We start from the raw sequence: 27,597 nt of genomic DNA on the forward strand, positions 1-27,597 counted from the left end.
AGAACACTGTTGTTGTTTTTTTATTTAGGCTACTACTCTGACAATACAGTATTTATTAAATAAAGTCAGTAAAGAACAATACTCTCTAACTATTAACTCTTTAATTCAAAAAGAATAGACTGGATAGTATAAAATCAAATTTAAAAGAGGTAATAGAAAAGATAAATAATTAACATGTAACATTACATAAATAAACAATTGTCCAGTCAGTTACTTTAACATAAATAAACACAGGTCTATAGACTTGGGATGGCAGCAGCATGCTCTGCAATTAAAAAACCTTGGCTATAAAACCAGTGTACTGGCCATTTGGGTCTGGATATTTATCATGTATTGTGCACACACAGCAGCTGAGGATGACCACACAGTGACTTGGCCAGAGTGAACCACACTGCCACAAGACAAAACTTCGGTATGCAGCATAGCGGTATTCCCGGTTGTCATCCCCAGGTTGCTGTGTGTCATGGAGGGCATAAATGTCATTTCTCAGTCGGCATGACAATCGTAATACATGTTCATCTAAAATGTACAAAGACATGTGGGGTTTTCATTGCGCCCCATCTTCTTAGCGACCATCGGGGCCAGCTGATAAATTTAACTTTTGCCGAATCCCGTAAGAAGGATGGCAAAAACATCTTTCCGATCAACAAATGCCTTGATCTCGGTTCTCTGTTCCTCTTTTAAAATAAATGCGCTGTGGATATCTTCTAAAACAGACATGATGGCGGCATCTTTGTTGTAAACAAATTCAACCCAACCGCTCTTTGGTGACGTGGATAATTCCGTTACTGTTGATCATCTGTCCATCATCGTATAAAGCCCGCCCTGACAATTTGATTGGTCCGAACAGCTCTGGTTTGAGGTTCGAGCATAGTTGCTCCACAATGGATCAAGTCCAGACTGAACTTCCCGACGTCAAATGTTGTGGGCGGGGCTAAGTTCGGCTGGCATCCAGGCTAGCATTTCCCAGCAATTTGTACAGAAGCACCATCCAGGTACACCCTGTGATGGTTGTTCCTCTCTGTGAGCATTAGGTTGAAGCACATCAAGGATGAAGCCAGGTTCTCTGTCAAAAACTTGAAGTAAAAGTTCTCTAGCTTCATCTAAACATATGTCCTGTATAACCTCCTGAAAAAAAATTCAAACACATTTTACTACCAAATACAGAACCTATCCAGGACACTTTATAGTATGTCCACACTCACTTGTGTCATCAACCGCCTGTCCTCCCGCAGCCTAGCCACCCTCAATCTGTCCTCTTCACTCAATAATGCTGTATTTCCTCTGCCTCTAGCTGCCTGTGTTCCTCTTGTAGCCCTCCTCTGTCTGCTCTCGCTCTTCCTCTTGCTGCACTGCCAACTTCAACTTCTCCACTCTCTCTTTCCATCCCTCTTCTCTTTCCTGTGGATGCTCGTCCTCCTCTACCCTGTGATGCTTCATGCCTTCTTTTCTTGGGGGGACAGTGGGGATGTATCTGTGTTTCCCTGCAACACATGCATGTGTCAATAATAGCACTTACAAACAATGCGAGATACATATATGACGTGACAGATCATAATTCATATGTTGATTCACCTCAAAAACTATCAAGTGATCGTTATGCTGATGATATTTCAGTTATATTGCTCTTTATACTTCGGCAATGCTTTTAATCACGTGTGGTGACCAAGATTATAGCAGTGCAATTAAACACAGTAGGCTATGTGTTGTTAAAAAATATTTAGCCATTACTTGCAAATACTGTGGGTACGTTCAAATTTACTTTTAGTATGATTGTTTTAAACACGTAAAACAACACAGCATTAACCATAAACACATAAAACTGCGCAGCATTAACCCACCAAATCATTTGACAAATATCTGTAACAGGATAATATAGCATTACATTTCACTTTCCTTGCATTCATTATGATGACATAAAATAGTGTGTTAATTCCATACATCTCTGGATGGTGAAAACCATCTCCCATCGTTCCACTCTCCTTCATACCGTCATCAAGCTTGTTAACATGTGTCCCCATTTGGAACCCAAATACAAAAAATACATAATTCATGAAGCCTTTGTGTAGAGTTATTTAAAAGAAAACATTTGGCAGCTTATTCTCATATCATCAGAATGAATTAAATCAATGATAAAATTATGATTTTTTTTTTAACATCTTTATGTGATTTCATTTAGAGACTAAAATGCTAACAATTTTTAGCTTAACAGTGTCAAAATGCAATTTATGAGAATAACAGCATATTTTATTCAAATCGTGTTACAGCATCAGAAGAGTGATTGAAATAACTTCCTTTTGTGAACTGATGTGGCTTCTTATCACAGAAAGAGGAATTATATACTTTTATTGTATTCTGTACTGTGATAAAGTTCAGGGCTCGACAATAAGGACTGCCCAATGGCAGTTAACTCTCTTCATGTTTAATATGTCAAAACATCTCTATCAGTATTTTATTCAGCTGCAGCAATAGCTGGATGTCTTTGGATAGATCTCAATATTCAAATTGATGCTTGCTTGTTTACCTATGACCTGGAAACCAATGTTAGCCATCTTGAAGGACATCTCAGTTCTCTAATTCCATCATGAGGAGGCTTCCAGAGGAGCTATGAGCAAGGATACACAGGTGCGTCCTATGCAGAAGTCTTTCTTGTTGAGGAGCAAGTGTTTCTGTTGTGATTCAATATGGCGTCAGTAGTATTTGGAGGAAGGGGTTTGCCCATAAGCATTTTCAAACTATACTACAACGTGATAATGGCATTATCACATTTTTTCATTATCTTCAAAACGCTCAGTTATCTCATAGCACAAAAACACATCTCAGTGTGGAATAACGTAGAAAAAAAATATGTTTTCAAATGTATCCAGATTAGTGTGAGCTTAGCCTCCTTCATTCAGCAGATGCCTTTTCAAGATAAACCTTAAAGGGGAAATGAAGCAGTCAATCAAGTTTACATGATTTACAAGATGGATTTCCACTTTAATCAACAATTATATAAGAAACATGACAAATGTAAACATATAAAAGAAAAAAAAGAAAAACCGTTATATCTTTTGCTGCCAGGGCGCTGCCATTGTGTGCAGTATTCTAACGTGTGACGTCACGGGGTTGGTTGGCTTTAATAAACCTGGCTGAATGTATTAATATCACAACGTCAAACTGTCTACACCACGGAGTTTTGACCGCGAACAACTAACGTTAGGTACAGTCATTATTAGCTAACAGCTGTAAGCATGAACTAGCTAACACTAACTTAGTGTTTAGCTAACTTTAGTGGAGTTTATTAGTACCAGACAAAAAGACGACGTCTAACGTTAACGTTAACAAACTGCACATGGAAACATTGTTCGCGATGTCTGCCATCATATTCATGTCTCTTGTCAGCACCATGTAAGTTAGCATGTATTAATATATGCATTTGAGCCGATACGGCGTGGGAACCGAGCAGTGGTAAGTTACGTTGTTATGTCGAACAGCCGGTGGTGGTTTTGGGCAAAGAGCGGGTTGGTAAGTTGCAACGCGTGCGGCTGTTGTAATGCGATGCCCACCGTGTCAGAGTCCATCTGCTGTATATAACATCTAACGTTAGACTTCATTAGTTGTTCGCGGTCAAAACTCCGTGGTGTAGACAGTTTGACGTCGTGATATTAATACATTCAGCCCTATGATTCAGCCAGGTTTATTAAAGCCAACCAACCCCGTGACGTCACACGTTAGAATACTGCACACAATGGCAGCGGCCTGGCAGCAAAAGATATAACGGTTTTTCTTTTTTTTCTTTTATATGTTTACATTTGTCATGTTTCTTATATAATTGTTGATTAAAGTGGAAATCCATCTTGTAAATCATGTAAACTTGATTGACTGCTTCATTTCCCCTTTAAAGCTGCAGTAGGTAACTTTTGTAAAAATGTATTTTTTACATATTTGTTAAAACTGTCATTATGTCCTGACAGTAGAATATGAGATAGATAATCTGTGAAAAAATCAAGCTCCTCTGGCTCCTCCCAGTGGTCCTATTGCCATTTGCAGAAATACACCGCTCCCGGTCAGAAACAACCAATCAGAGCCAGGAGGAATGTCTTAGCAGTGTCAATCAAGCTTGTGTATGCGCTGATCACACCCCTCTCTTGCACAGCGCGTACCGTCGTTCAAAATCAAGATTGCCGGTGTGCCGCAGCTGTGCTAATGGTGGACAAACAACCAAAACTGCCAATTTCTCGAGTGGCACCTGCTCATACAACAACGACGGGTAAACGGAAAAAGACCGATGACGATAAGCAAGCGAAAAAGAAAGAATTAGACAGAGCCCGAAATAAAACGAGGGTAAACATCGGAGCGGCTTTTCAGAGGTGGAGGGAGCTACGTGTCCTGAAAGGATTAGGTTATAAAGTTATATTACATGTATTGCAAAATACGTAATGATTTGAGGACCAAGTTTGTAGTCAAAGTATGGGCAGGCCATAGTCAATGTAAAGCATATTGTTGATGTTTCATCCCTACCAGTGAATGTGCCATAACTGTTTATCCGCCATCATCGGTGGCCCTGCTTACTAGCCTGCGCGTTCATGGCAGGCGCCGTTGTGGGGGAGGAGCTGTGGAGGGAGGGCTGTAGCGCAGCAGAGAGCAAGGGGGAGTGGCATGTAAGTTGTGCTTGTTCAAATTTTCAGGCTAAGTCAACGTTTTCTATAAACTCCCTACTGCAGCTTTAAAGGTGGGGCAAGTAGTTTTGGAAATATGCTTTTTGGAAGTTAGTCAGTCCAACGCAAAAACAAAAATGTTTAGCCAATCAGCATTAGGGGGCGCATGACGGTGGAGGAGAGAGAACGAGCAAAAGGGAGATCTGATCTGAAGAAAGACTACATAAATAGAGATGAGACAATACAAAAGAGAAAAGCTCAGAAGAAAACAGTGGAAAACAAAGGGTTATGTATGGGCAAGAGCTTTAGGACCCATGTTAATATTAGAATTAATATTCTGTCCAGTGCTGGAGAGAGCTAAGTGGGAAGGCCACAGAAAACAAACAATGGGTCTGAGTGTCATTGTGTGTCTGGAGCTGCTGTGCTGGCAACTAACAACGAACATTTGTTTGTAATTACTATTGTGTATTGTACGTTCATTTTTTGTGCTTCCTTGTCATTTGTTCATCATCTGGGCTTTATTTTTCATTAAGCATTATTCTGTTGTGCTTCTGCTATGATAAACAAACATCCTCTCTTGGATTGCATGCGTAACGGAGGCCAGTTAGTGAGAGTCACGCTGACGACTGCTAGTGAATGAGGTGTACACCGTAATTGTTAGTGCACTTGAGTCGCTTGCAGGGGATCGACTCGGAGCAGGGCTGGTAGGATTGTTGGTTTAGAGGCGGAGCAATGAAGAAGGGTGTGTTTGTTTGGGTTGATTTCAAATATCAACATTGGCAAAACAGCATATTTCAAAAACGACTTAACCCACCTTTAAGGGATGGGCGCTTTCGAAACACTGCTTCATGAAGCTTTGAAACCTTTACAAATCTTTTGTTTCAAATCAGTGGATCGGAGCATGTATCAAACTTCCAAAGTCACATGATTTCAGTAAGCAATGCTTCAGGTGTGTTCAACTTGAAGAGGCGCTGCATAGACTGATTTGAAAATCTCAGTTCCTGGGAGGGTCACTGTCTTACAGAGTTTAACTCCAACAAGCTTCACAACACATGCCTGGAAGTCTCTAGTAATACGAAGACATTAATTAGCTTGTTGAGGTGTGTTTAATTAGGGTTGGAGATAAACTCTGCAGGACACTGGCCCTCCAGGAGCTGAGTTTGAGAGCTCCCTCCCTGAGTTTGGCCCTCCAGGAGCTGAGCAAAGGTTATTTCACTCATAACCAAAACTGCATGACTACGAATGCATGAGTCCAATCTCCCTACATTCACTTCGACAGAAATTCTCGGTTGCGTCATGCAGACTTTGAAAAAACTCACTCTTGCTTGCTTGGTTTAATTGTTTGTTATAACGCCTTATAATTCATCTGTTGACAAGTGATATCCTTCATTACACATTAAAAAATATAGAAAAACAAAAAGCTCACAGCAAAAGCATAGATTGACTACAGCATAATCACTTAATATTTCATTGGTTCTCTATTGTTTTTGCATGTGTTAATTTTTTCTTTGTAACAGCCTGGACAAAAATAATGTCAGCACAATTTGGCATGTTTCATTGTGTTATCACAAATAAAACTATTGACTCCAAACACATCAATATATTATGCTTACAAAATCTTTAAAAAAATAATAATAATTTGAATACATGGTGAAGATTTTCCAAGACCACACAACACTTTTGGCCACTACTGTGTGTAACAGGTTTATTTATTTAAATTTGACAGAATAAGATTGAAAAAAATGCTAAATGGATAGAGGTAACTCCTTTTGCTCTGAAAACTAAACACACAAAATACAGAAGAACCATAAGCTGTCATCAGCTATCAGTGGTTCTTGAGCAGTGGTTGTGCAAGTAGTTTGTTGGAACTGTGTGCTTCTGTTAGCTAGTGCAAGTTAATTTTCACACTATAACAGTGATTTATAGCTAAAAACTTAAAACAGGCTGTGTGACTATAAGAAATGTTCAGATCTGGCTCACATTCAGCTGCGGTGTGAACGCAGTCTTAGTTTTACACACAAACGTATTTTCTGGTGCCATTTTAAATGGCCAAGCCATTTGAAACTTTTTCCGCACAAAGAACAAGAATAGGGTCTCACATATGCATGACTTTTCAGGTGTATCTGTAAGTGTAATGGCAAAATAAATTTTTTATCACACTGAACACAATTAAATGGCCTTTCACTAGAGTGAAGGTGCAAGTGATTATTGCTCCTTTTTCTAAACTTATTACCACCCTCAGAACACTGCCGTTTCTTTGCAGAATGAGTTTGGAAATTATGTTTCAAGTCTCTTTGATATGTGAAACTCTTTTCATGCTGAAGATGCATGAAAGGCTTCTCTCCAGTGTGAAGCCTCATGTGAATTTCAAGGTTTTTATTGAATAGAAAACTCTTTCCACACTGGTGGCATTTAAAAGGCATCTCTCTAGAGTGAATAATTTTGTGCCTGTTAAAGTTTTTCATGTCTGGAGAACTCATTCCACATTGAATCTTCACATGGGAATTAAGGGTTAATCTGAAACTCTTTCCACACTGTTCACATGCGTGTAGTTTCTCTCGAGTGTGAATTCTCATGTGTTTTTTAAGGTTTCCTTTTTGAGTGAAACTCTGTCCACACTGTTGGCAGGTGAAAGGACTCTCTCCAGTGTGAATTCTCATGTGAACTTTAAGGCTTCCTTTCTCAATGAAACTCTTCCAACACAGTTTGCAAGTGTGAGGCTTCTCACCATTGTGAATTCTCAAGTGGGAATTAAGAGATTGTTTATGTGTAAAACTCTTTCCACACTGAGGGCAGGTGTAAGGTTTCTCTCCAGAGTGAACTCTCATGTGGCTTTCAAAGCTTCCTTTATGAAGGAAACATTTTCCACACAGTTTGCAGGTGAAAGGCTTCTCTCCAGTGTGAATTCTCATGTGCTTGTTAAGGTTTCCTTTTTGAGTGAAGCTTAATCCACATTGAGGGCATGTGAAAGGCTTCTCTCCAGTGTGAACTCTCATGTGGGAATTAAGGAGTCCTTTCCTTATAAATTTTTTCCCACACTGATGGCAGGTAAAAGAGCTCTTTTCGGTGTGAACTCTCATGTGGACTGTAAGGTGTGCATTTTTCTTGAAACTTTTTCCACACTGTTGGCAGGTGAATGAGCTCACTTCAGTGTGAACTCTCATGTGGACTTTAAGGCTTCCTTTTCGAGTAAAACTTTTCCCACATTGTTGGCAAGTGAAAGGCTTCTCTCCAGTGTGAATTCTCATGTGGACTTTAAGGTTTTCTTGTTGACTGAAACACCTTCCACACTGAGGGCAGGTGAAATCATTTCTAGTTCCTGTCTGATGGCGGGTAAAATAGCTCTTTTCAGTGTGAACTCTCATATGGTTTGTAAGGCTTGCTTTTTGCTTGAAACTTTTTCCACACTGTTGGCATGTGAATGAGCTCTCTTCAGTGTGAATTTTCATGTGGACTTTAAGGCTTCCTTTTTGAGTGAAACTCTTTCCACATTGTTGGCAGGTGAAAGGCTTCTCTCCAGTGTGAATTCTCATGTGGACTGTAAGGCTTCCACGGTAACTGAAAAACTTTCCACACTGAAGGCAGGTAAAATCAATACAAGGTCCTGTCTTTTCTGCTCTTTTTAGTAAGGTAGTCTTTTCAGTCTGTGAGCAACTAAACAATTTTTCTCCAGTTTTGAAATCATCATATTTCTCTTCCATATCATTCAGAACTTCAATCTCTTCATTCAATGGCATCAGGTCTAAGATGAAAGAGACAAATACAAGTCAACCACAGTTTAATGTCAAAGATTTATGCTCCATCATAATACAGAAACTGCACTTACAGCTACAGCAGTTACAGCTATCTTTAAGTGCTATTCAATAGGTGATAGGTCTTTCAACAACATAGACCTTGGTATGGCATTATCTTGAGTCTCTTGAGAATTATGTTGGCATTTGTGGACAAAAATTACCATGATTTAAGTCCTATCTAAATGCTACCATTGATTTTCAAACAATGAAAATCTCATCAAACACAAGGATGGTGTGCAACTGGGCTCAGTATTAGGTCCTCTGTTTTTCCACGGCTTGGCTTAGAGTGATGTGTTTCTCTCACACACATGCAAAGAGAAAAAAAGAGTCTTAAATACCATATAATTTACAGTCGACATGTAAGTGATCATCTTTGTTTTTTTTTTCCTTTTCAAAATGAATACTTTTGTTTGAAAAAAAAAAAAAACATTTCAGCCTTTAAAGACCCAGATATACTTTAAGTGAAATCAAAAAGCAAACTGGTGTGATGTAAATTGAAGCAAAATCAGGCTATAACGAAGTTTATTTGGAGATAGTTTCGGGAACTTTGTGGAAAAGTTCGCTCTAGCTGGTAAACACCTTCAAACTACAATTGGTCTGTGGCAATTACTTAATTACGCTGAGGCTTCGCATTCTTTGATGTGTTTCTTTTCTTCTCTTTTTCTCCATTTCATCTGTTTGGTCCATCGAGGTCAGATGTCCACAAGTACACATATTGAGAGCCGTTTTATATTAAGAAATTAAACTGTAATTCTAATTGAAAACGACACTGTCACTGTTTCACGTGACACCATGTTTTAACGGTACAAGACACTAGGAAAATATGAAATACGGATGTGCCGTTACAGTACATTGATATAAAAATCTTTTAGTAGCCTATCCTTGCTTGTTTTTGAATAAATAAATAAAATAGTGTAAAATACATTGCAGAGAAAGTTGTTCTCAATCTTTTCCACTGGCCAAATTGTATTTTTAATTGATTTATATCTTATCAAAAGACCATAGCCGTAAAAAGGTAAAATCTGCACAAAAATATGGCTTTCATGTCATTGTTCTTCAGGCAGTCCTACTGTCACAATCTCCTGATGGCAAAGGCAAAAAGGCTTTCTCTCTTTGAACGTGGCAGGATTGTTGAGCTGCACAAGCAAGGGCTCTTGCAACGCGCCATTGCTGCCGAGGTTGGACACAGTAAGAGAGTCATTTTACATTTCTTAAAAGATCCTAAGAGTTATGGGACAAAAAAAGTCAAGTGGTAGACCCAAAAAAATTTCACCTGCACTGAGCCGGAGGATCCGACGGGTTGTTTGTGCAGACACAGGTCGATCCTCGACCCAAATTAATGCCCTTAATGATGCTGACTGCAGCCCAATAACCATGAGACGTAATCTGCAAGAGAAGGGCTTCAAGAACAAAAAACGTCTTCAAAGGCCACGTCTCCTCCCACGCCACAAACTTGCCCATTTGGAATTTGCAAGGGAGCACCAAACATGAGACACTGAAAGGCGGAAGAAAGTTTTATTCTCTGACGAGAAAAAATTTAATCTGGACGGTCCTGATGGCTTCCAACATTACTGGTTGGATAGGGAGATCCCACCGGAGATGTTTTCTACGCAGCACAGTGGAGAAGGCTCCATCATGATCTGGGGTGCTTTTTTCTTCCATGTAAAACTCTTTTGGACCATCCTGCGTGTTCCCCTGATCCAAATCCCATTGAGAACATTTGGGGATGGATGGCAAGGGAAGTTTACAAAAACTGACGTCAGTTCTAGATCGTGGATGCCCTTCGTGAGGCCATCTTCACCACACGGAGCAACATTCCCAGCAGCCTCCTGGAAACAGTCGCATCAAGCATGCCGAAACGAGTGTTTGAAGTGATCAACAAGAACTGTGGGGCTACTCACTACGGAGTCCTTTTTTGACACTGTTAGTTCTGTTGTGGCTTTATTTTTTGGGCTATGGTCTTAAACTTTTGATCAGCTTATGAACAGCCTGTTTGAGTTTAAATGCAAATAATGTTTAAATTGCCTACTCTCTATTTTTTGTCTCTTGCTCCTGTTTCTTCTTTTGGCATTTTGAAGCAGTACTTACGTCATGATCCACCAGCGCGAAATGCGAATACTTGCAATGTTTGCCCGATCTTAAGATTTTGTTCAGGAGTGTATATATACACATACACACATAATACATACACACAGGGTCCGAAATTAACACCCGCCAAGCGCAGGTAGTTTTTCCGTTTGGCAAGTAAATCTCAAAAGGCTATCCGCCACACTGGCGGGTGAATGTTCATAACAAAATAGTAATGTAATAAAAAGTTTATTAGCACTTGCTCTCCCATGGCGTCTATCGTTGCTATGCAACCATGAACAGAGGGGTGCCTGGAAAACAAGTGCACCGCGTCGCTTCTATTATGAGCGCGTTTGCTGCGCGCCTACATTTGAAATTACGAATTTGTACGTGCAAAAAACGAGCTGTGTGAACGGCCCCTTATGTCAACGTGACATTAGCCTAATCTAAAATATTTCCATACCGCATTAGAGACGCCGGTCGCCATGTCTCAGTGTTTTTATGAAAAGGACGCAACTGTGCACCTTTTGGACAGCGCATCAAGAACTGGATTAACCCGAAGAAAAGCTACTTAAGAAAAGCTGGTACCATAACGGTTACATTTTTTAGTACCTACTTGGTACCGAAATACCGGGCATTTTGATAACACTAAATCAGAACCATTTCATTCTGATCGAAAACAAAAAAATTACCATGTAAATGTGGCTACTGACAGCGCCTATGCAGATATAAATGTTCACTGTGATCTCACTTGACAAAGGTTTAAGACAAATCGTTGTCATTTAGGAAAATATGGGTATTTGAATCGAGATCAAAATCTTTCAACAACTGCAGCTCTAATTTCTGATAATATATGTGGCTCTGTATATTTCTGATATGTAGAGAAACATTACACTTAATTCAGAATCCTAACTACACATAGTATTTAAGTAGTTTACAAAAATGAAAATTAGCCCTTGAATTACTCACTTGTGAATGAGGTTTTAGTACCATGAAACAGGTGAAAACCGATTGGCGCTCCAACCTAAAGTCTGATACACTGTCAGATCTCCTTATGGTCCAGCTGTCCTCTCCAGAGATCAGAAAGTATGATCCAAGCAAAGCTGTGATGCTGTGGCACCAAGACTCTGTCAGGAGTAGGAGGCCAGAATTCATGGACCATGCAAAAGGGGGTAATTGCGGTAGAGAGAGAGGAGTCGGATGAGGTTTAAGTTAATTAGATTAAGCATCTGATAGTTTTACAAAACCTTCAAATGTACTGTTATGAGCACTAGTTCCATGCTCACATCTTCCATGTCTTACCATTTGTTGCTGTTTTGACTTCTATGTACTCTTATTCATTGTATCTGACATGTTTCATTTGTTTTCATTGTGTGTCTACTGTTTGGCATTTTTGCACTCTGTACAGCACTTTTGGTCAACTACAGTTTCTATAAGTGCTTTACAAATAAAGTTGATTACATTTTGATCAATATATAGATTTTTTCTTATTATACATTTCAAATTTTGCTCTGGATAATTTTTTATGTTTGTATTCAACATAATACCTTATTTCAATTAAATGTACTGATATTAATGTATATGTGACAAAAAAAAAGGCTGTTTATTATTTTGGCCGGTAAAAAATATGCTTGGCTGGTGGATTTTTTCATCTACCAGTCCCCGTGGCAGGTGAGCCAAAAAGTTAATTTCGGACCCTGCATACACATACATTCATATACATACATACATACATACACATCCATACAAATGAGCAACATGCAACCTGCAATATAACCATGCAACCGTCTACTACAGCATCGCATCAGGCAGTGCATTGTAGTCTCCCTGAGGAAAAATTTGATTCATTTATTGCTATAGGAGAGGAAGAATTCGCTAAACTCGTTAAATCATCTAAATTGACAACATGTATGTTAGACCCTATACCGACTAAGCTATTGAATGAGATGCTTCCAGAGGTCATAGATCCTCTTCTTAATATCATTAATTCATCTTTGTCATTAGGATACGTACCAAAAACTTATAAGTTTAAGCTGGCTGATTAAACCGCTTGTTAAAAAAAATGCAACTTGATCGTACAGAATTAGTCAATTACAGGCCGATCTCGAATCTGCCTTTTCTGTCAAAGAAACCATAGTACCATAGTACTGAGACTGCTCTCATTAGAGTTACAAATGATTTGCTCTTATCATCCGATTGCGGTTGTATCTCTCTATTAGTGTTACTCGATCTTAGTGCTGCATTTGATACTATTGACCACAACATTCTTTTAAATAGACTTGAATATTATGTTGGCACGGAATTGCACTAGCATGGTTTAAATCATACTCATCTGACCGTTATCAGTTTGTAGCAGTAAATGAAGAGATGTCTTATCGATCAAGAGTTCAGAATGGAGTACCACAAGGCTCAGTACTAGGACCGTTGCTTTTCACTCTGTACATGCTACCCTTGGGAGATATCATTAGGAAGCATGGAATTAGTTTTCACTGTTATGCTGATGATACTCAGCTCTATATTTCTTCACACCCTGATGAAACTTACCAATTCAGAAAATTAACGGAATGCATAGCTGATATAAAAAATTGGATGACTAGTAATTTCCTACTTCTAAATTCTGAAAAAACAGAGATTCTAATTATTGGACAAAAAACTTCATGTAATAAAGTTTTTCCATCTGAAAAATTTATCTAAATTACGCCATATGCTCTCATTGACAAATGCGGAACAATTAGTTCATGCATTCATGACCTCAAGGCTAGATTATTGTAATGCTATTATGGGTGGTTGCCTTGCACCCTTAATAAACAAACTACAGCTGGTCCAAAACGCAGCAGCTCGAGTTCTTACCAGAACCAGGAAGTATGACCATATTAGCCCAGTTCTGTCAACACTGCATTGGCTCCCTATTAAACATTGTATACATTTTTAAATATTGCTGTTTACTTACAAAGCACTAAATGGTTTAGCTCTGCAGAACTTGAGCAAGCTCTTAACGCATTATAGTCTTTCACGTCTATTGCGATCTCAAAATTTTGGCCAGTTGATTATACCTAGAATATCAAAATCGACTGCTGGCGGTAGATCCTTCTCCTATTTAGCACCAAAACTTTGGAACAGTCTTCCTAGCATCGTCCGGGAAGCAGACACACTCTGTCAGTTCAAAGCTAGACTAAAAACACATCTCTTTGACCTAGCATACACATAACACATTATAGACTTCTATAATTCAATGTTAGGCAGCATAGATAAGGTCAGCCGGAACTGGGAACACTTCCCATAAATCCTGATGTACTCGTTACATCATAAGCATAATGGTGTCTACGCTAATATTAGTATCTCTGTTTATCCCAAGGTTGACCACAGTCCACCGGATCCAGGGTGTATCCATATCTGATGAAGGACCTGCGCCTGGACACGATGACAACGCAGTCCTGAAGTGTCAACTAGTCTCTTCCCTGTGAAGGCCTCCCTCCCCTGTGAGGAGATGTTTGCTGTATACAGGGCCTGACCAATTTGCTGCCCTAGGCAAGATTTTACCTGGTGCCCCATGCATCACAGCCTATTTCACCAAGTCATTGTGTTCATGATTATATATATATATATATATATATATATATAATATACACACACACACATCATATACATATCCATATATGGAAGTTCGGTTCCAAATCGCAATAAATCAATTTTGATCAATTTGAGTAAAAATGTGTTTTCTTTACCAAGAAAGTGTCAAGATGAAAACCACTATTTTCTGTTTCAAACTTTTACATAGCATTTTTAGGTTATAATAACAGAAAAAATTCAAATCCAGATTTTGATTTTCAAAGATTTATTATAAAAACAGCTGCTATACACAGCCTTGAATCCCAGTTTGTCATTCCTCAATTCCAGCATTCTTGCATCACTTAGCCTAAATGACTTCTGAGCCTTTACAAAAACCTGTGTTTCCACCTTGAAATCATAAGCCTTCCAGTGTTGCCCGTAGATGTGAACATTTCCATGGTTGCGCAAAATTTCGTAATATTCCTCCGGCATAAGAATGGTATCCTTCTTTCGAACCTGTTGCTCAATCCTTCCAAATACACGGTCCACAGGCAGAAAACTGTGCCCCCTTATAGGAAACACATACTCAGCACTAATCCTAGGAAATGCCTCCTTCATTAAGGCAAACAGCATGGACAGAAGATTTATGTTTTTGTTTTGACCGAAACAGGAATCGCTGAACAATCGCAGCCTTTGAGCGCGGTTAAAGGGATAGTTCACTTTGAAATTAAATTTTGGTATGTTTTAGCTTACCTCAAGGGCATCCAAGATGTAGGTGTCTTTGTTTCCGCAGTAGTTTCAATTTTGATATTTTTAAGCCAAACCGTTCTTGTCTGTCAGTCATATAATGCAGGTCTATGGTCACCACCTCAAAGAGCATGCACAGAGAAGTCCAAATTAAACAATTCCCTATCGTAAGTACACATTGATGGCCTAAGACACGAAACGAGCGGTTTGTGTAGGGCTGGGTATTGTTCAAAATCTTTAGATCCGGTGCCATTTTCGATACCGGTTCCTAACGATACTTTTTTCGATACCAATTTTATGAAATCCATTTTAACAAGATAACACATTACCTCAGATACATAACACATTACCTCCGAAAATTTTGGTTTTATTTTTCCAGTTTGACTCATGCTCCTTAGCCAGTGCACAAAGGAACAAAAAAAGCACAAAGGAACAAAAAATGTTTTATAAAGAGCTCATGCTCACCAAAGCTGAATTTTTTTTTTTTTATAAAAAAATACAGTAAAACTTGTAATATTGTGAAATAGTATTACAATTTAAAATCTTATTTGAATTTATTTCAAAATGTAATTTATTCCTGTGATGTCAAAGCTGAATTTTCAAAATCATTACTTCAGTGTCACATGATCCTTCAGAAATATGAAAACAGTTTTTGGAAACTATGATACATTTTTTCATGATTCTTTGATGAATAAAAAATTCAAAAGAACAGCATTTATTTCAAAACGAAATATTGTGTAACATTACACGTTTTAATGTGACTTTTGATAACTTTAATGCATCCTTACTGAAAAAAATAAATTCTGACTAACCAACACATTTTTGAACGGCAGTGTACATTCAGTAGGTCATTATTGCAATATAAACACTGTCAGAGTGATCAACAAGGTACCTCTTCGTTTACCAGTCGAAGGCGAAGCAACTTTCTGCTATTATGTTTACTCCGTGGCCGTGCACTGGCTTCATCATATTTGTCGTGGTACCGGCCTTTGCAGCAATTATTTTACCGCAAATACTGCATCGCGCGCTGTTGGCATCGAGCCTGGAGAAATGTAGCCACACTCTTGATCGACTTTTCCACAGCTTTAAGGTATTATGTGTGTGTGCTCACGTCTCATGAATATGTGTGCGGAGAGTTTGTGTGTGTGTGCTCGCGTCTCCTATGCGCGTGGAGAGTTTGTGCATGCGGGCCCGCGTCTCATATGAGTATGAGTGTACTTTGTTAGTGTACAGACAGTTTAATAAGAAGATACTTTATAAAGACAGTACATTACGCGTTTACAGACAGGATCCATCTTGGAAAACAGTCTCAACTAATCGAGTCACGAACGCCGTGCTACGTTAGATTTCACAAACGTAATTCCTATCAACAAGCTCACTTAGCACGGTGTTCGTGACTTGATTAGTTGAGACTGTTTTCCAAGATGGATCCTGTCTGTAAACGCGTAATGTACTGTCTTTATAAATTATCTTCTTATTAAACTGTCTGTACACTTACAAAGTTCTCAATGCTTCGGTTTGCATGTAGGGACCCTCATTATGCTACTGTGTTAGTGTGAGGCTATTTTGAGCCTTGTTAGTGGTATTAACTAGCGATTTACTTTTACTTACTCTGTGCCCCATATACTAGTGTTATGAGCTAATCTGTTTTTAAAGATAAAACTCTTTACATTCGATTTTCATGAAAATGAACATTCGAGTTCATTTTTCACTGGAGTTGTCCTTTAAAAATATCAAAATTGAAACTACTGCGGAAACAAAGACACCTACATCTTGGATGCCCTTGAGGTAAGCTAAAACATACCAAAATTTAATTTCAAAGTGAACCATCTCTTTAACAGCACCACTCAACTGTTGACATAAACAGTGATCCAGAGCTGAAGCAGTCATGTTGCTACCTTTTCTATTCTCATGCTCCATCCATGTGTACAGATGAACATCATCCACTGCTTGTTTACTGCCCTTCCCATGGTGAATAACAACACCAAAGACATACATGTGCAACTGTCTGGAATAGTATGCCTGACCAATGGGGGTTCTAGGAAGTATCAAATTCTGCATCATGTCAAAGCTAAGAGTCACTGCATCATGATCTACTTTCCCCAGCAAATCATAGAACACCCGTGCTTGTCTCCTGTGTAAAATGTAGGATGTGGAGTGTGGACTCACTGCTTTTCTCTTCTTCAGTTAAGCTAGGGTCCTTAACTCTCAGTTGAAACCTGGCACATGAAGAACAGGCATCTGTGGCAGGATGCCCAAATCCAAGGTTGAAGTGCTGTCGAAAAACAGTGTAATACAGGGAGTAGCTGACTAAATCACGATTTTGTTGGTTGAATAGCTTGTGCATTCTCTTCACGCTGAGGTCACTGGGTAGGTATTTCCGGCCAGGTGCTCCCCTTCTTCCATAATGGCTAGCCCTACACGTAAACGTTTGGATGTGATCCATCACAAGCTGCTTCTTGGCCTCATTTTCAGCCACCTTACGAGCACCACCCCTGCGTTCTGGTCTGGCTGTAGCATTGAGTGCATAATACTTTGCCACTCGAGACACACGATCTTTGCTGATACCTGCAATGACAAAAAAAAGACATTTATTTGCTTATGTATATATGAATGTAGGGGAGACCGAACCCTTTTTGACTTTCTCAGTTTGTGTAAACCTACTTAGGGTTCAGAGTATTTATTTTTTCCTTCATTTATTTCACACGTCTAGTACAATTATGTATTATGTTAAAATGATATCTGATCTTATCAAAATAATATACAAGACAAAATAAAATATTTTCTCAATACAATTATTAACTTTTTCATATATATATAAAAATATCTATCTATCTATCTATCTATATATATATATATATATATATCATTTTTTTGGACAACAAACACAGCGGAAAACATAGATATACAGCTAGTTCAAAACATAATAATAATTAATAATTTCTGAACATTGACTCTCAATCTTTATTCACCTTTTTCTCATGTTTTGTCAATATAATTCATAAAAGTATAGAATAGAATAGCATAGTTCTAAAAGTGGCTCATTGTAGTGACAACATGCCCAACCTGCACACCTGGGATTTAAACCTGGCCAGTTTCTTCTGCTAGTTAGCGAAGCATTTTAGAACTAACTCAACTGTTAAATAACATTGGAGATTAAAATAATATCAAATTTGTCACATTTTAAATAAACAAAAAAAATAGAGATGAACATTTATTTAACCATAGCAAAAGTAAATTTCTTACTTACATTATGTTAATTTTTACATAATGTAAGTAAAATTTTTACTTTTGCTATGGTTAAATAAATGTTCAATGATATCTTTCAAAGATTTCAGAATTTTGGCACAATTTTTTCCCTCCACTATGTATGTATTTATTTATTTATCTACCTACCTATTCATTCATTCATTCATTCTCTGCTTCGTATAATAATAGTATAATTAATAAATCAAAAATAAACTCACCCAATACACTGCAAAAGGTGGCCTTGCAGACAGGAATCTTTGTCGGATGATCTTCAGTCAACAAATGGTATTCGTTTGTGACCTCTCTATTCTTCTGCATATCGCTGTTGTCAACCTTGGGACGTCGTCGCTGAACCTTTTTGATGGCGATCAACTGTAAAATGGCTTGGTCCTGCTCAGCTTTTGTTGACATTGAATAAAACAATTGAAAGTTTTTCAAAAGATCCCCTGGGGTCAATGTGTCAGCGTGACAGAAGTTTGATGCTGTCGTGTGAGTACAAGCAACAGCCGGCATTTTTCCTCCTCCCGAGTGCCTCATCTTCTTAATCTCCTGACGTAAATGATTCGATTTCGATGGCTTGCGTTTCTTCCCTACCACAGAAACCACCACAGGTTCATCAATGCTGTCGAAATTAATTTTTTTGTTTGTTTGTAAATCAAAAAGTACACAGTAGATAAGAAAAACAAGAAAGCCGGGTTTATTTAAAGTCCTGCTGTTACTGTTTAGAAAACGGGGAATGGTGCGCTGTGATTGGTTGAGCGGATTTATCGCATTCTGCAGAGAAAGGAGACTGGCGTTTGTTGCGGTTTGGAAAGAAAGGGAGAAAACATGACAGAATAACATGGCAGATATCGCATTTTACGTAAAATTAAAAATGGACTTTTCAATAACGACCAGATACAATATTAATTTTAGCAGGAACTAAAAAACTTTTGGATCCAAACTCTTCATATATACATACATTATATATATATTATATATTATATATATATATATATATATATATATATATATATATATATATATATATATATACACACATACACATACACTCACCTAAAGGATTATTAGGAACACCCGTTCAATTTCTCAATAATGCAATTATCTAATCAATCAATCACATGGCAGTTGCTTCAATGCATTTAGGGGTGTGGTCCTGGTCAAGACAATCTCCTGAACTCCAAACTGAATGTCAGAATGGGAAAGAAAGGTGATTTAAGCAATTTTGAGCGTGGCATGGTTGTTGGTGCCAGACGGGCCGTTCTGAGTATTTCACAATCTGCTCAGTTACTGGGATTTTCACGCACAACCATTTCTAGGGTTTACAAAGAATGGTGTGAAAAGGGAAAAACATCCAGTATGCAGCAGTCCTGTGGGCGAAAATGCCTTGTTGATGCTAGAGGTCAGAGGAGAATGGGCCGACTGATTCAAGCTGATAGAAGAGCAACTTTGACTGAAATAACCACTCGTTACAACCGAGGTATGCAGCAAAGCATTTGTGAAGCCACAACACGCACAACCTTGAGGCGGATGGGCTACAATAGCAGAAGACCCCACCGGGTACCACTCATCTCCATTACAAATAGGAAAAAGAGGCTACAATTTGCACAAGCTCACCAAAATTGGACAGTTGAAGACTGGAAAAATGTTGCCTGGTCTGATGAGTCTCGATTTCTGTTGAGACATTCAGATGGTAGAGTCAGAATTTGGCGTAAACAGAATGAGAACATGGATCCATCATGCCTTGTTACCACTGTGCAGGCTGGTGGTGGTGGTGTAATGGTGTGGGGGATGTTTTCTTGGCACACTTTAGGCCCCTTAGTGCCAATTGGGCATCATTTAAATGCCACGGCCTACCTGAGCATTGTTTCTGACCATGTCCATCCCTTTATGACCACCATGTACCCATCCTCTGATGGCTACTTCCAGCAGGATAATGCACCATGTCACAAAGCTCGAATCATTTCAAACTGGTTTCTTGAACATGACAATGAGTTCACTGTACTAAAATGGCCCCCACAGTCACCAGATCTCAACCCAATAGAGCATCTTTGGGATGTGGTGGAACGGGAGCTTTGTGCCCTGGATGTGCATCCCACAAATCTCCATCAACTGCAAGATGCTATCCTATCAATATGGGCCAACATTTCTAAAGAATGCTTTCAGCACCTTGTTGAATCAATGCCATGTAGAATTAAGGCAGTTCTGAAGGCGAAAGGGGGTCAAACACAGTATTAGTATGGTGTTCCTAATAAACCTTTAGGTGAGTGTACATACACTACATACATACATGCATACACTACCGTTCAAAAGTTTGGATACTAAATACTTATTTGCAGCTGTATCATACAAATAAATAGTTAAAAAAAATCATATATTGTGATTTCTGGATTTTTTTTTTTAGATTATGTCTCTCACAGTGGACATGCACCTACGATGACAATTTCAGACCCCTCCATGATTTCCAAGTGGGAGAACTTGCAAAATAGCAGGGTGTTCAAATACTTATTTTCCTCACTGTATATATATATATATATATATATATATATATATATATATATATATATATATATAAAAATAACACACATTTTAAACACTTTAAATTATCTTTTTGATTTTTTATATTATCCAAAAATGTTCATATTTTAAATAAAAATATTTGTAGTGAACACGCTGCTTTTGAGCCCTTTTCCTGTGGAATTCTGTTTTTTAATGTTTTAACTACACTTAGGATTGCTTGCCGCACGATAATTTTGCTTTAAATTGGGTTCTAAACAGCAGAACTCTCATTCTGAGAAAATTGTTTTATGCAAATAATAATCAATGATGATTAATGACTTGACTTATAATGACAGACACCAAAGGACGATTGGCTGGTTTAAAACCTAGCTTCTGTGCATTCAAACACTTTAAGGATCAAATCTACTAAAGTCTTATACATGAGGCTGAGATTTGATCGTGGCCACCACTCATGTCCATATTGATAAATGCCAAGTTTTTGGTGGAACAACCGTACCAGTTTTCTGTCATACGTTCGTTTCGTAAATGAGGCCCAAAATAAATCCGTTAAACAATGCATTCCAGTTTGCTTTAAAATTGAACAAGCAAATTAGTCTTCCAGGTTATGTCATCTCTGCACCACTCTATTTCTATAATACATAATAATTTGATAACATGCTACTTGTATCAATAAAGTTCACTAAAGTTTCCCCCAATCATCATCTTGACCCCCCTCATGTTAAAAATTTTGCAGAAAAAAACAAAAGCTCAACCAGCAGTGCAGAGTAACACGACCTGTGATTGGTCACTTAGTGTCTGATCTTTAAATGAAGATGAATTAGGCTTTTTAAAAGAAACTACAAAAAGCTGCAGGAGGGTAGAAATCGTACAAAAACACCTTTGAGTGAATTGAGAAAATGTACAGGCCAAAATATTTCTAGCCAACCACTGAACAGAATTTGCATTGTTTTCATTAAAATGACAGTGAAATGAGTGGTTTTCATTTTAGAAGTTTTAGAAGGGTTTAAATTACTCAAAATAATATATATACTTTTTTTTTTTTTTTACTATTTATGTATCATTTTCCTGCACATTTCAATAAGGATCAAATGACTGAGTTAAGCTTTGAGAATGAAACCAACCTGTTTGTTCCTCAGTTTCTTCTTGTTTCACACTGAATACTTCTTCAATTCTCAGGCCTTCACTCTCCTCTTTAATAAATGAAATCTTTGATTGTTCCTCAGTAACTTCTTGTTTCATGCTGAATGTTTCTTCAATCTTCATTTCTTCACTCTCCTCTTTAATAAACGCCATATTTATAATAGATGTGTGTCTTGTGGATCTCAGTCGCTTCAGGAGTATTTCTGTGTGTTTGTCCTGTTTAAGATGAGAATAATTAACAGAAAGAAATATAAATCCAAACTAAATCTCTAGGTCTCAATCAGCTCTAGTTCAGTAATTCTGATTAACAACAACGACACACACACACACACACACACACACACACACACACACACACACACACACACACACACAACCAACCATCAAAAGCACTACAAATATATACGTTCAAAATATATAAGTTCACATTTACATTTCTTCTTTCCGTTTGGTATTGATTTATATAATATATTTAACATATTACATTTTCATGAGAACATTAGCAGTTGGTTTGTTAAAGTTGTCATTACGTTTGTGTTCTCGTTGCATTTACACTGTTTAGAAAAGCTGTTTTTCCTTCACTACTTGCCAGTGACTGAATACGTGTAAATAATATTTTTTTTTCACGATATGAAGAGAAGTGAGACACACCTTTTCTGTTACTCGTATATAATGCACTTTTTAACAAAAAATATAATTCATTTTACATTGCTTATAAACTATAAGATTGATCGATCAGTCTGCATCGATTAAAACACTTTAATGTCTAAAACACAAACCTTTCTTCAGCCGAGTAACAACAGATGCAGGAGCGCGGCGCGGACATATGACGTCATATTGCCACACCAAAATAAAAGTCCCGCTCACAAGTCGTGTCTGAAATAACAAAATTGTTAACATAAAAACACAAAACATACATCAGTTGTAAAATATATCTCAGTGGTATTCAGAGTTGAATTCTTAGTTAATTTAAAGTGCAGACACCATTTTTACCAGGGGGCAATTTATTTATTTTTTGCATACTAATAAGCCATTTTTCTACATGTTTTTTGATGCATTTCTCCCAAAAGTGCCATATCTACAGGGGCGTAGTTTGTGGGGGGGATGGGGGGGAGATAACCCCCCCAATATTTAAATCTATGCATTACAACCCCCCCAATATTTATACCATGATCACAATATCAGGAGGCATACCCAAACTTCAACCCCCCCAATGTTCAAACCAAATCTACGCTCTTGCATATCTAAAACTAATATTTTACTATTATACAATGAACAATTTTTGTCAATAAAACTAAATATTTATTATAGTCACAGACTACACAAAACTAACAAATATGCAACATTCAGTCAGTAACATTAGAATGTGTTATTAATCGTGCTGTTAATTGTGATTTTGACTCTCACTTTGAGTTTCCCCCTGAGCAACATCAACCTTTCCAGTGTTTTAATTAATTTCTGCTTCAGGAATAATATCATAAGATGACAGCAGGAAAACAAATCAAAAGTTAGATGTTAGTGAAGTGATATTTATTTTTAAAATGCATGGTTCAATGGCTGAAAATTGTGTTTTGTGTGACTTGTGGAAGATTAAACAGATGAACCGACCAGGGCCGTAGGCAGGGTTTTAAAATCACAGTGGTTCCAAATTTGAGCTAGTTAGGGCGGTTTGGTAGCCTGACAAACCAGACCCACATCAAGATGTTGGGTCTGGGAAACTCACCATTGGCAGGACTCAATCCGATGGGCGGGATAAACGGTTGTCTTTCAAATTCACTCTGCACTAGGATAGCGCTACAACCAACCAGAGCTTTTTCCCACCAGCGGTGCTAGTTGATAGATTAAACTTTTGCCGTATCTGTCATCATTATGTTAAGCCCGCCCACTGACTCTATACACGATGTGATTGGCCTGACTAGAGTTTGTTTTTTCCATCTCGAAAGTCAACGGAAAGTTGCTAGACTACTCTGGCTGCAAAATTTGCTGCCGCTAGAGTGCGTCTAGATTTCTAGGCTAGCTGTTTGGGGGTTCCCCTGAGAAAATTTAGATTTCTATGATCTACATTACCCAGATAGCACATCGCGGAGATGTCTGTGAAAGATTATAGCATCTGGTAAATTTGATGCAGCATCTGAGTTAATGAGCCGCATTCCTTACATCTATACGATGTATATGATGAATCTTGATGAATCAATATTTGAAATTGCATGCTGCTCCACGCATGTAGGATCGAGCAGATCAGCAGACGCGGGGCTACGGGTGTCTATCATCAAGTGGCTTCGCATTGTGCCACTCGCATCCAGTGTAAACACGGAATATATATATTTTTAAATAATTATATCAAATACATACATTGATGGCTCACTGTTCGTAGTTGATCTGCATACAATTTGACGAGCATTAACACCATTGTTACATTTTTACCTTACCAGTACATGTGAAAACAAAAACAGTACAGTTTTACCTTTATTAAGAGAATTTGCATTGGTTAATGCAGTTTCACTGATCCATTTTGTCTTACTACATAAATATTTACGAGGGACACTTAACTTTTTTGCTTTCAGTACAGAATAATAAAATATAAGCATGACATGCATGGATTTATTTAAATAATGCTTTCAATAATTTGTTAAGGGCAACTTTATCCTCTTACTGGATACAAATCTGAATATATAAATAAAAATAATGTTTAAAAAAAAACACAGGAACACTTTCTGGAACCCATCATGCACAACAGCCTTTAAATTTGTTTGTTTGCTTGATTCCTCAGTAGAAAAAAATACATGCAAAAATGCCAGACAAGTTGTACATTTGAGGTAAACCTCCTTTCAAGTGAACTGGAAATCTACCTGCTGATTATAGGTGTGGTTCACAATTTCTTGTATCTTGCAGAAAGCATAAATTAGACCCTTCTTAGACTACCATGCTTGACTGCTGCTTAGAATGTAAAGTGTAGCATAACAAGCTTGATAACAAAATTTGAGTAACAATTTAATTTATTCCATGATCCATAGCTTTGTGGATCTTTGACTATGCCATGCACGGAAATAGTTTAACACACACCAAGCCATTTTCATATTTTGTTCCAAATAATGATGCTTACAAACTCCCAATGAGCAAGGCAAAGCTGGCAATGGTAAAGAAAACCCTTGTAGATGTATGAGGAAGAAGCCTTAGGAGGAAACAATATACAAATGTTAATTTGATTCATATTACCTCGCAGAAAAAAATTAAGGACACAATTTAGTAACTGCTGAGAGCATAAGGTGAATAAAGTCACAAATAAGGTCCAGTAGCGACTCTGGCTTTCGCTGATGAACTGGTGCTGATTGGAGGATCTTGGAGCGATATGACCCACAACTTACTCCTGCTGGAACACCGTCAGAACACCGGCCTACACGAAAGTTCCCTTCCCTAGGAAGTGTTGCAGCTACCATAATACCGGTCTCAAAGATTATAATGAGTTCCTAACTCCTAAGCTGTTTGGTAGAGAAAAGAATATAAAAAAGATGTTAGAGCATTCTATAAGGAAAGTTACTGTGGGTTAAAATACTTATTTCTCACAAACAATATTGGGAAGTGAACACCATGTAAAATGTAGAAACATGAACACAATACTGTCAACAACCTCCTTAATAGATACTAAACAGCTGTGGCATTGAAATCAGATTGAACATAATTCTCACAGCATTTAATTTAAAAATTAAAGGTGCTCTAAGCGATGTCACATGTTTTTTAGGCCAAAACATGTCACATACAGCAAACATCTCCTCACTATGTGCTAGCTGCCTGTCCCCTGAACACACTGTAAAAAAACGCAGTCTCTGTAGACAGCCCAGGCTCCACAAACGGCAACAAAAACAAACTGGGCTCACCCGCACCACGAAACATAAACTGTTCCAGCCAATAACCGATAAGAAGGATTTGGGGTGTGGTTTGGGGGGTTAGTGCACGGATGAGGAGGAAGGAGGGTCTAGCTAGCCTTCGTTTTGTTTGACAATGCTTTGAACGTCAACAAGTGACGTCACCCAACATCACTTAGAGCACTTTCACTTTTTTTTTTTTTTTTTGCTCATTTACCAGTATTGCTAAGATCAAATGTTAACGGGTAGGAGTAACACCGTGTAACATCCTAACATCCTAACCAGACGTGATAAGATTCTAAGATTCTAGATTCAAATAATTTGTCAGTGGTAAAAAAAAAAAATCACAGCTAATTAGAAGAGCGCATACTCGGCAATCTCCAAGGACTCTCAACGAAATGGATAATTACACAATCAAATTCATGAATATTACAAAAATGTTTTAACATTATTAAAAATACATACAGAGTAGGGGTGGAACAGTACATGTATTCGTATTGAATCGAAACGGTACGGGCGTCACTGTTTTTGCGCTGCGCGTCTGTGTTACACGTCATCACGCATCACACACATGACCAGCGTGTACAAATAGCGATGCAGATTAACACTAGGTGATTTCCTAGGCAGATATTGACTTGGGACTATATTATGGGGAAGCACAGGCGAAGCACGGCTACTTAGGCCCAGAGATATCACGTAACACATGAAATCCCACGACTTCCGTCAACATACCGGTGTGAATAGTAGCTGCCTGGCTATTTTCCCAACAGTACATGAATGGCGATGAACATGGCTGATTTTGTGTGAGCCAGAACCATACCTATATACAAGAGTTTACAGAAAATGAGTGGAAATAGAACGACAGGAGGAGGTTGCGATCGCTCAACAGCCCGAGGACGTGAGGATGAGAGCCAACACGAACTGGTGGTGTGAATGTGGGGGAATATGCCGACTGAAATAGAGTGTCTGTGCTGTGGCGAGTGGGACAAGTTACTGCCATCGATAACCAGGCTCAACGCGTCAGATCAAGATGAGCGTGCCCGCAGTTGTGTCACAGCTACCACGGATTTCACGGCGTTGATTCATCCGGCAGTACTCGATTTTTTTTTCCGGTGTGATAAAGTGAACAGGAAAAAACGCTCCACGCCGAATAGACCAAATGGACAGCTGTCCACAGAGTAAGTGATTATTTTAAACATGACAAATGTATAGTAAACTGCTTGTAGCCTTCTACTCTCTAGTTGTTATACTAAAACAGCTGAGTCAAAAGAACCAGGCAAATTGGTGAGAGAAATATAGCTAACTTAGCCCTCAGTCATTTCATTTTACAGGTAACGATAACAGCGATTTTTATTTTAGTTTGGTTGTTCATGCTAAACAGGTTGAATTCAACATGAGGTTATACTAGAGGAGGCTAACGTTATTTGAACCGTAGTCTATATACAGCTTCTCAGCATCTATCTTATAACCGAATAAAGACACAGATTAACATAAGGAAGAGTAATAAAAGAAAACTTACATGTGCACTTTGTTCTGCCTGTGCTTTGAAAATAGATGGGATGGGGACAGCCGTATGTTTCAGACGTAGTACTGTCTTTCTGGGCCCATATTCCATTTTTTCAAAGTAACTTAGTCCTCCGGTGCAAAATGCTCTTTGCAAACACGATACTGTTTGATTTTGTAGAGAGGCGTACAGATCTCCAGAGCAGCTAGCCATTTATTTCTCAGTTCCACATTCGATGGAATTCTGTGAAGCATTACATTCGTGTATGTCCTTTGCTTGTTCTCACAACCTTTTGCTACGCAGATAATTACCATGTTTGCTGTAACTGTAGCTGTAACTTCTCCAAAAAAAAAAAAAAAAAAATCCAAAAGCGAAGACACTCTGTGCAGGTCACGCGTGTTGTTCTTCTGTGTTTTGACTCGTTGCACACCGGTATGTTGACAGAAGTCGTGGGATTTCATGTGTTGCGTGATATCTCTGCGCCCAAGTAGCAGTGCTTTGCCTAAGTAGCCGTGCTTCGCCTG

At 38.3% G+C, this 27,597-nt stretch overlaps 1 protein-coding gene across 3 annotated transcripts; it reads right to left on the reverse strand.

Moving 5' to 3' along the window:
* Positions 1-27,597, reverse strand: LOC311080878 (uncharacterized protein). Of its 3 annotated transcripts, XM_084111059.1 has the most exons (6): positions 27,089-27,597; positions 22,486-22,582; positions 21,688-21,922; positions 18,265-18,636; positions 16,967-17,365; positions 6,332-8,382 (listed from the first exon to the last, which is right to left on the reverse strand). In XM_084111059.1, exons 3-6 carry the CDS (start codon positions 21,857-21,859, stop codon positions 6,623-6,625), a joined length of 2,703 nt encoding a protein of 900 aa, XP_083967185.1. In that variant the 5' UTR covers positions 21,860-21,922; positions 22,486-22,582; positions 27,089-27,597; the 3' UTR covers positions 6,332-6,622. The 3 variants fall into 3 exon arrangements, with proteins under 3 accessions (XP_083967187.1, XP_083967185.1, XP_083967186.1); XM_084111061.1 differs by lacking the exons at positions 6,332-8,382; positions 16,967-17,365; positions 18,265-18,636 and adding an exon at positions 1-1,484; XM_084111060.1 differs by lacking the exons at positions 22,486-22,582; positions 27,089-27,597 and having other exon boundaries at positions 18,265-18,668; positions 21,688-21,790.

The sequence above is a fragment of the Abramis brama genome (assembly GCF_963993115.1).
Source record: "Abramis brama genome assembly, chromosome: 4".
Lineage (NCBI taxonomy): Eukaryota > Metazoa > Chordata > Actinopteri > Cypriniformes > Leuciscidae > Abramis > Abramis brama.